This window comes from Dinoponera quadriceps, unplaced genomic scaffold, assembly GCF_001313825.1.
Source record: "Dinoponera quadriceps isolate SergipeBrazil2010 unplaced genomic scaffold, ASM131382v1 scaffold4681, whole genome shotgun sequence".
NCBI lineage: Eukaryota > Metazoa > Arthropoda > Insecta > Hymenoptera > Formicidae > Dinoponera > Dinoponera quadriceps.
The window spans coordinates 708,669-719,089 of record NW_014561157.1 but is presented as its reverse complement, the minus strand read 5'-3'; the positions used below and the strand labels follow the sequence as shown (position 1 = coordinate 719,089).

The window sequence follows — 10,421 nt, the reverse complement described above, 5'->3', positions numbered from 1 at the left end:
CACCCCTCCCCTCCCGCCCTCCGCGTGTCCATTGAGTAAAAAAATAAGAGAGAACGAGAGAAACAGAAGAGAGCGCAACACATCCAGCCAGCCGCACATCGCACGCACGTACGCATACATATGTATAGGTATAATATACATATATGGATATATATGTATGTCAAAATATATATCGATCGGTCTTAGTCCTCTTGGTCGATCGGTCTCTTCGAGACTCGGGCTGAAACTCTGGGACGTTAAACGTGGCCGGGTCGAAGTCCGGCGTAACTAACGAGTGTGTCAAACGTTTACGCTGCTAACTGCATGCCAAGCCGTACTCTATATCGTTCATCTATATATATGTATGGATAATGTATAGGTCTCATGTATATATGCGTATGTATAATGTACGATGCTCTTGTTGCGAATGTATGTTTTATGATACATCGATACCTTTGGCTCGAGACCGAAGTAAGTAATTGCATGACCGGGAAACGCGCCGCCGATCCGCGCCGGTGTGTCTTTCCCCGGGTGAAATTAGCACGGCGATTCGACGGAGAAATCGATTAATGGACAATTAATTAATTAATTGATACGCAATTTAATGGAAAGCAGCCTACACCGTGGGATGTACGTTATAACGGTGATTAACATAATTAATCGGCGACGGTGTTTCGACTTGTACTAATTGCTAATGCTTGTATAACGTGTTCGGCGAACCACGTGAATTTTGTTATCGTTAACGTGTACAGATATTGGCATTAAACGTGGTATTTTATACACTTAATTTCTCTCATATCGAACGGTTTAATGAGCTCGAATATGCTATTGAGTGAACTGACGTTTAAGCGATGCAAAGGCAAATATCGTTAAATCGACATCGCGCTTTGTATATGATTATGTAGGTATTTTTTCTCGTCTCTTCTTTTGATAAGTTTTCTTTGGATCGGCGGAACGTTTGGTCGGAGCGTCTCTTGCCAAACAATCTCTACTGATACCGTATGCGAATATGCGTATATGCGAACATAAGGGTAAAGAATTCCTCAATTGCTCTTACTTACCCGTCCATTGTCGAAATCGCGACCAGCACCGATGGTAAGTCGCGCTTTCGCCTTCATCGCGTCCGATAAAGGTATCTGAGGAAGATACGAATAGTATTTCATGAATGCCATATGCAAGCTTTTCTTCTACATAATTGTAAAAATATTCAAAGAACGTTAAAAGTTATATAATTATTTGAGAATATTAGGCTAGATAGTTTATTGGGCTTTATACGAATAGTACAGCTAGGGAATTAGAGCCAAAACATGATCATACTTCGAAATATCACTCACGTAACACAAATTAACGATTAATTATTAAAATGAATGGTTCGATAATGTCACGTAATGAAATGATCTCGCGATGACAAATGGGATGTAACAAAGGTATAGAATTATATCCTCTACGTCACCTGGCGCCTCTTCGGGATATATATTTAAATATTACAATAGAGCCAACTTTTGACCGATTTATGCCCGCCAATCATCAATGACCAAGAATCTGTCAGCTGGTTACTCGGCCATTACCGGTAAATTATCGAATGTTTACTTATAAAAATTGATTTTCACTGAAACCAACAGCACGATTTATCCAAAACAGGCAAACGGCATGTCGTTACACAGAGATACCACAACATATTTAGACAAGGGAACATAAAGCGTCGGAATTTTTTATCATTATAAAATAAGAAGTTTCACGCATGAAGGTTTCCAAGGATTTCCATCGCGATCTGTCACGTTTCTTGCATGATACGGGTGTAATCTGGAGACTCAAACTGATATTACGATATTATGCGACCAACGTCGAGTATTACGCGAGACACTCACTTTTTACTGACACTCGGCTGTGAATATTCAGTCAAGAGTTGGCTGTCCATATCGGACCCGAGTTATCATTCGACCGTGATCCAATGTTGGGTCAGCACTGGTTGGTAGTATCGGACCGATATAAAAAATCAGGCACGTGGTAGCGAGAATGATCGTGATACATTATATGAATCATTACCTTCGCCCTTGTAGCCTCTGTGTGCGACTTGTAGCAGAATTCCAAAAGAGCCACGGCGAGTGCCAAGAGAAGGCCACCGATGAGGATATAAAATAGTCCCGCCACGTTGCTCAGCGATAACTCGTTTCTAGTAGCGTCCTGCTTCTCAACGTGCCGACATTCCGTTCTTTCATACCACCATCGTTCCACCAACTTCGCCAATTCTCCGTTTTCCTTCAGTGACAGTACCGCCAGGTTTATGGGATCCCTGTTTCGTCGTCGAGCGGAAATATCGTTAAGTAAATGCCACATAATATGCTATGTGAGATACCGTATGTACACAGCATGAAGAGAAGGGGAGGGAACAACGTGATTCGTAAGATTGCGCGACTGTATTGCCTCGTGATAATTTCTTGTCAACTTCTCCTCTTTCACTTCTCTTATCTAGCGACGTATTTCAATCACCGAGCACGAGGCATGTCCGAGGTACCATTTAATTACGCGCGAATAGGTAACCAGAACATCGAGGCACAATAATGGCAATGCGCCTAATAAGATTTGTTTGAAAAAGTCGGGGGGAACTTTCTTTAATTAAGCTTCGCGGAATATCGGTTTCATGAAGTTTCCCCTCCCGATCCGCTGGCAGAAAGCGAGGAGCGCTCGATTTGAACGTCGGGGAAAAAGATTGAGAGGAAACCGCGCGGTGGTGTACGCTGTTGTTCACGTCGGTGTGCACGTAAGTAGACATAATAAAGGCTGCTGTTTGCATACCATCCCCAATTACCTGTCGGCAGCGATATTGCTTCAACGATCTGAAGACAGCGTGTGAGTCGCGAGGGATGAGGTCGCGAATGTTGCACGAAACGTCAAGGGTCGTGCGGTTAAAAAAATCAATAACATGCAAATTTGCGCGTATTTGCCGGCGCTGCGGTAAGCCTGCTCGTCACATTATGGAAATTAACGTGGCGACAAATACTTATTCATACATTTTCTTCCGGCTCGCTTTATTGTATGCGCGACGCTCCGAGATTATCGTACAATACCTTAACGCACTTTAGAGCTTAATTAGAGCCGCAAATCCCATGATGAAAATGTCGAGACCGCGATAACTTTCGAGCTGTAAATGGCCGAAGTCGGGTATATTCTTACTTATTAATGCATATTTTAGTTTAAAATACGAATTTTATTTTAATGGACGTTTTAACGGTGTATTTTCCCTCTGAAACTTAATTAAAGTTAGAAATTTTTGCACGAAAATGCTGGGATCTCGTAATACTTGATGTCGCGCAGATATTTAAAGAAACGGAGAATAAAGAAGAGGGCTATTGATAATAAGATAAAATACTGTTGGAAAATATCTTTAGGAAAGTTAATGCTTAATAATTACACAATTAATAAAGTCTCACAATTCCGAGATACAAAATCAATTGTATTATCAACGATCGTGTAAAATTGTCAAAAAATAGAGTTTCTATATTTCCGTAAAAGGACGCGATGTATTTTTAACATAGTTGGAAAAAGATGATATGCGGCTGATTGCTCGAGAAAATCTAGAATTAGTAAGAGCTAAATGAAAGGGCGAGCAGATCTGGTTTGTACAGACCGGCGAGTCGAGGATGTTAACGCGATGTCGAAACGCGATACGAAATAGCGCCGGTCGATGGTGAACGTATCCTGTAAAGGGTAATGACACGGAAAAGGGGGCGCGAGTTTTTCTATGCTAATTGCGCGTAATGATGTGCGACAACACTCCGAACGCAGCGGAACGAGAAGCGCAGGCCGCAAAAAGGCTCGAAAGAGACAAAGACGAAGTGATCGCGCGAAAGAGTGGTAAAGAGAAGGAGAGAGTGACAGGGAAAAGGGGGAGGGGGGGGGAGGTACGTACTAGGACATCTCGGTGTTTTACCTTGATGACTACAAAACCTCCGTTTAATTACTCGCTTTCTTGTTTGTTCAACGAAAATATATCTAAGTGTCTTCTTTGTCGCTGCTGTTTCACGAGGTGTGCAGAATAATTGTCAACGAGGATGCAAAATCATTCGCATTCAGCGAATCAAACGGCAAATTAATTTACGACACGAGTGTCTTGTCTTTAACATAGTAACGATGATGCGATATATGAGACGTCGAAAGAATCGCGTACGTACACACAATTGTCGAAAATAGAAAACAGAAATAACATTCGATGATTTTTCAATATTCTTCTCGTTTTTTGTTGTGCATTAAGAATCAACCCGAAGAAGCGAGGCAAATCTCGTCAGTCGTTTGTCGGTAGGGGTTCAATTACTACGTATATTACATCGTCAACGGGAACTCACTTGAGCGGGGATCCGAGCGGCGTTGCGACGCCGAATCCCTTGGCATCGAGATTTCTGCCGACCTTCATTGTGTCGCAGGGCTCTCTCTCATTGATATATTCGTTCGTCGGGCTCTCTATCAGAAGCGCGTACTTGCCCTTACTCATCCTCACTTTTCGTATTCCCTCCTCGTACGACTTGACGAACACCTGCTTCCGCGAGTTCATAAATTCCCACATCTTGCTGTAGAGACTGATCTGAGATTTCTGCGGACAGGCGAGAGAGAGAGAGACGCGAGATAAATGCGGTTCTACATTATCCGATGCGCGTCGCGCGGAGATTTAACGACGCTCTTAACTTGGGATCGCGCGAGGAAATGCGCCCGGTCGGCGAGGGGGAGGGGAGGGGGGGGGGCATCGTTCGCACTCACTCGAAAAAAATCCCAAGTGGAGCCGTGGGCGACGGTGCCGTATTGTACCTCCGTCTGCGACGCCAAATCCTCGGGTGAATTAATCGGCGTGACCATCCTCTCGATAGTTAGAAACGCGGCGAGATTTGCGGTGTAGGAGGATATTAAAATCAGAGTGAAGAACCACCAAACGCTGCCGGCTATGCGGCCGGATATGGATCTGTTGATCACATTATTCGGGAGACACACATCAGTTCAGAACAGCAAATATGCGCGTGCATAATTAGACATTTGCGCAACGCAATCGTGATATGTACATCTACTATGCGAATGTAATATTGGATTGTTCGGTAAGTTCGTGCGGACTTTTACGAAAAATTCAAAGCCGACGTCCCCATATCGTCAATTTCATTTTTTACACACAGTTTCATTTTCTACGTTTTCTCCGACGACCTTCTGTCTTCGAAAAAAAACGATAACAATATACCGATGAATAGTTTTACTCAATTATAAAAAAAAAACTGACCTCGAACCTTTTGTTAAAATCCATACGAACTTATCGAATATCATACAGAGAGTCAGGGATTTATATTTATACGGATGTAAAATCTTTTAAATCGTCACATAATATTAAAAAATATATGCTACGGTGCTATTTTAAAGATAATTCGCATTTATCTATGTGCAATACCGTGTAGTGAAGTGAGTTCTTTTCAGTCGTTATGATCGTCGTGATCAAAGTCGTAGGCACATTCGTGAAAATTCGATCAATTTACCGGTTTCATTATGTGCGTTCGCTTTGGACCAGGTCGGCTTTGCGAGAGGTGAGCATCGAAAAAGAAAAAGAGAGGGAGAGAGGGTGGACGAAGGAGAATAGGAGGAAAAGCACAGAGAAGGAGGACAGAGATGGTGGGCCGCCTGGGTTCCACAAAATTTACAATTCATATCGCCGCCGGGCGAATATTTAAACCATTAATCAAGGGGGCTACTAGGATAGGGTGGCGCACTGGATACAGCCAAATGTAAATTAATTGAGACCCAGTTTCGGAGTGAGCACGCGGTCTGCTTCGCGTAAACGACAAAACGCGCGCGTACTCGTAACGATCACTTTTGTTGCGACTCCGCAGGAATGCATGCAGTTTCGCGGGACAGTGTTTCCCAACCCGTGTTGTTGCGTTAGCATGCCGTGGCGATGCTTCAGGTATGACGTAAAGAGATATTTCAGTAAATAATAAAAAGTCGGAAATTAGAATACGGCTAATCAATATATTAGTATCTCGTTTGGTACGACGGTAGAGAAAAACGGAGAACGACAGTGCTATTTTTTTCTGCCTTATAATAAATCGAGCAACTGACAAAGTGACAAAGCGAGTTACTATTTTTACCGTGTATATCGTAAAAATGACTTTAGAAGCGCGACACGAAAGAGAAACATACGGTAAAATGCAATCACGATTATTCTTCATTCGAGGTACATGTACCCACGAGTTGTCCTAAAAAACTAACCTATCTCAATCCGATCATATATCTTCCGACGAATGTGAAAAGTCGACTTTTTTATATGCGTTGCTCGTAAGGTGCGATATGCGTTGTTCGTAAGGTGCTGTATGTGGCAATTAATCTGCGAATTGCAGGCAAAAGAGAGATAGATGGATAGATAGAGTTTATTGTTAAGTCCTCGGTCAGACTCTTTCGACATGCAGAAATGAATGGTGAATACTGTGCGTATGTACGAGACATGCATATCTGAGCATATATACTGTTCACAACACGTGGTTGATTAGATAATCACTACATTAATCATGGATAGTGATTACGATAATGATCACTGAGTGTAAGTGAAAATGAGAACGTAAAAGATTGCAATATGTAAATGTGAATGATGAAATATGAATATAATAGTTTATGAATGTAACAGATTATAATATAATATGAGAGAGAAATAGAGAGAGAGAGAGAGAGAGAGAAAGATCGGAAGGATATTATAATAGATAGATGGATAGATAGATGAATTTATTGTGCGCTCTGGGAAAACTTTCCCTCAAGCGCGAATGTAAGCAAGGGAAAGAGAGAAATAGTTAATTAAATTATTTAAATTTTAACACGGTTTTACACAACCACGCAATCGTGATACATATCAAATGCTAGAATCTAGAATCATGTATATGTGTACATCGAAGAAACGTGAGATGTCATCTGAATTCTATCATATTACCGCTTTGAAGCACAATGTAGCGCTACCGCGTGAATATTCTATTCATGCTGGACTCTCCCACCTAGTGTAACAATGTTTTGAATATACGAGCAAATTGTGCTTTGTTTATAGATGTGTCACTTGTTTGCAGCCTGAAATGTTTGCTCGAAAATCGTTATCCAAGCCGCGGCGTTATATTCTAAGATCACGCGCTATACGACGGGACATTTCGAAGCGACGCTAACTATACGTCACCGCGGCAACAGTAGCTTGCTCGCATAGCTTGCTCACATAGAAAATTATTATAATGGTTTTGCGCTTTGAGAAATGACGTATGAATCGCATAAATCGTACAATTCGGCATGCCGAATGAAGATGATTTCACCCATAACAGGACAAGAGGTTCCGTCGAGGATTAAAAAGACTGGAATTGACGAAATTCTTAACTCGTTTAATTGCCGATCGCACGCCAAATCTAATCTGTTGTTTTAAAGTATCGAAAACAAAACCTGGGTTTTTCCCATTTTCTTTCCGCGGATTTCCCCCGGTTTCTTATCCCCTTTGGAAGAAGGAAACCGGAAGAAAAGCAAATGTGGCCGAGCGTTAACCGAACATTAGAGAACTTTTCTAAACAGATTCCCCCACCCTCGGAACAGAAACCGGAGAAATTCGCGGGAAAATACGGTAAAACTGGTGTTTCTTTTTTTCCCGCGGAACCTTAAAACTATGAATCTTATCTATTCGATGGCGCCCGTCGGGGAGAGAATCGCGCGGACAAGAAGCGCGGATATGATAGCTCGTGAAACGTTGAAGGATGTGGAGATGAATACGCGGTCGTTACACGTGTCGCGCTCGGAATTTTTGCACGTGCGGGCACACTTTATTCTAATGAGCCGGCCTCGCGCGCGGCGATCATAATTATCCAGCGATTATGCCGATCTAAATTACGCGTTGCACGATAGCGTCGTCAATTTTTATCGCACGAGACGGGAGCCGATCCGCGATCTTTTCCACGAATCGCAAGTTCGATTTAATATGAATTATAATTATCGCGCGATACAAATCTAATCAATCTGCGCTTGGCCCCGAGTTACGGCGGAGGGGGCGGGGGGACATAATGTTTATGTCATTAAGCACGAGCGCGTTTCGATGGCGCGCGCTACATCGTCGATCTTGACGAATAGAGTAATCGGTGGTGCGCGGGCGCACGTGCGAAGGAGTGCGCGAGATAAGAGCGATTGAAATGTTTACTAACGAGAGTATAATGACGCTGCTGATGGCGATAACGCGCATTTATCGTTGGAATAATGTACGAGGTACGCTCGTGAGGCACCCGGAGAGACTGAATAACGCCCTGTGATTTATGTATTTGTAGTAATCGCGTTTCAAAACGAAACGCGAGCGAAAGATTCCTCACTCGAGATACATGTAGTCACACACACGGGCTGTTCCAGAACTCTGATCTCGACTCAACGATACATCCTCCGACGGACGGGGCAAATCGACTTCTTTATATGCGCTACTCGCAACGCGCGATACGGCATAATCGACAGCGAATCACAGATGAGGAGGACAGCAAGAGAGAGAGAGAGAGAGATCGTTAAGATCATCCCTTTTGGCCTGACGCGGCCGAACGTGTCCGCCGAAAAGTACGGGGAACTTTTTAAGTCAAACGCGCGCGAGGGGCGACAGACGCCTCAACAATTTACACGAAAGATTTTAAACGTCGACAGGGAGAAGGGACCCTTAGAATCTTAGCCGATTCATCCTATTACCGGGCTGCACGCTCGACCTGTCCCGGGTAAAGGGAGCTATTCTCCCTGTGCCTTTATGTACTTACCTGCGCTTATACCACGGAAACGGAAACGGAGGGAGGCTAGAGTGGGCGGCTATAATTAGCCCGAGAAGAACGCGGGAGCCACTTGCGCGCGCCGATCTGCCTCACTCTCTTCGCTTCCTCCTCTCCTCTCCTACCCTCGCAGCTTCGCATCGAGCCACCCTCGGAGATAAATATCTGAGCTCACCCGAATTCCAACTAATCGTGAAACTGCGCGACACACATGCTATGACGTCCGTTTACACGAGCCCACCCCCGCCTCCGCCGCGACAATTTATAAATGTCAAATCCCTTCGTAATTTCGCGACTCTTTTCCCGACGGGATATGAAGTGGCCCCTATTCTCGTTTCAATTTTAGTAATATTCAATGTTTCCGGTAACGCTGTGAATTTTTACGGTTACATTCCTGCCGAAGTGGACGGGATTAATTGAAAGAGGAATTTCGCCGGAATATACCTGAAAAAGAGGCACTGAATCCGAGGTTGCTGAAAAACCCACCGGCGTATAATTGCAATATCGTGTTATCGAATGCACGAACCGTGGAGATCTGCGTTTGTCGCCTCGAATTTTAGAAGCGCCGAAGTGACCGTCGCGCCCATTTGCACGCGATCGGTGGATCAAAAGGGAAAAGACGAACGGGTCCGCGACGATTAAAATTCGCGATTCCCGACATAAATGAAAGCTGACGTTGAGACCGGCGATCGGAAGACATTAAACGTCGAGTGAGCGTCTTTCCCGGCCGGGTGTTAATTGCCGTCGGGAAATTAATAACGCGAGCGCCGTGTTTACCTGGGCGAGATATCGCAGCCCTGTTGCATAAACGCCGCCAGAGCGAACCAGAGGCTGTTTACGATGCTGAAGTCGTTGGCCATGCTGGAAGTTGGCATGTGAGGTGAACCTTGCGGCGTGTGAGGATGCTGCAAACCGGGCTCGTTTCGTCCGCTAATGGCCGAATCTGTGCTACCGCTGATGGTCAGGACCCTCCACTCGTACGGCGAGAATCTATATTGTCGGACGGAGTCAGAGCAATCGGTCGAACGTTAGAGCGATATTGGTTCTCGAGCTACGTGGAAACACGGGAGATATTTTAACAAGGCTCGAAGAGACGTTCGGGAGTTTATCGTGTACCCTTGTGCAGAGACAGCTCGCAGTCGCACGCGGAATCTGAACAGGTTCTGTTGCGAGTGCATACATGGTACACACCCATGTGCCGAGAGTACACGGTCATTGAAAAACGATCGCCGACATTGGTTAAAGAATAATGTTAGTGCTCCACATAAACGCGGTGGGATTGCGTGTCCCGGTCGGTCGTGTGAATAAATGCATTGTTTTACACAGCGGCACACGCAAGGGACGGTCGCCTGCCAATGTCAATAAGTCGCGAGAACTGCTTCTGAGCCGCACGCTGTGGCGACGTTAAACAGCTGTATTTCGGCTGGTGATGACTCGTTACATCCGTAAAAGTCGCTTCGCGGCCGAGACGGCCGTCCTTTGCGAAGATTAGAATAATATTCATTTGGAAGAGAGTCGACGTAACGAAATTCCGCGCTTTTCACGACGACATCGCATGCTCTCGTTGCGCTCTCTCGGCATCGGTCGTACCGAGTGCGAAATTATGTGTCCGAAAAGTCTCATTAATTAAAGGAGTTCTTGAAATGTTCCTTCGCACGCTCATTACGT

General features: G+C 44.4%; 1 protein-coding gene across 2 annotated transcripts in view; it reads right to left on the bottom strand.

Annotated features, from left to right (window-relative positions):
- The window catches only part of LOC106750923 (glutamate receptor 1), a 276,339-nt gene that overhangs the window by 2,767 nt on the left and 263,151 nt on the right, over positions 1–10,421 (bottom strand). For both annotated transcript variants that reach the window (XM_014631570.1, XM_014631571.1), the window contains exons 14-18: positions 9,531–9,743; positions 4,732–4,930; positions 4,323–4,567; positions 2,026–2,272; positions 1,041–1,115 (exon numbers count right to left, since the gene is read on the bottom strand). In XM_014631570.1, coding sequence (XP_014487056.1) covers positions 1,041–1,115; positions 2,026–2,272; positions 4,323–4,567; positions 4,732–4,930; positions 9,531–9,743 — 979 coding nt within the window. The remainder of the gene's footprint in view (positions 1–1,040; positions 1,116–2,025; positions 2,273–4,322; positions 4,568–4,731; positions 4,931–9,530; positions 9,744–10,421) is intronic.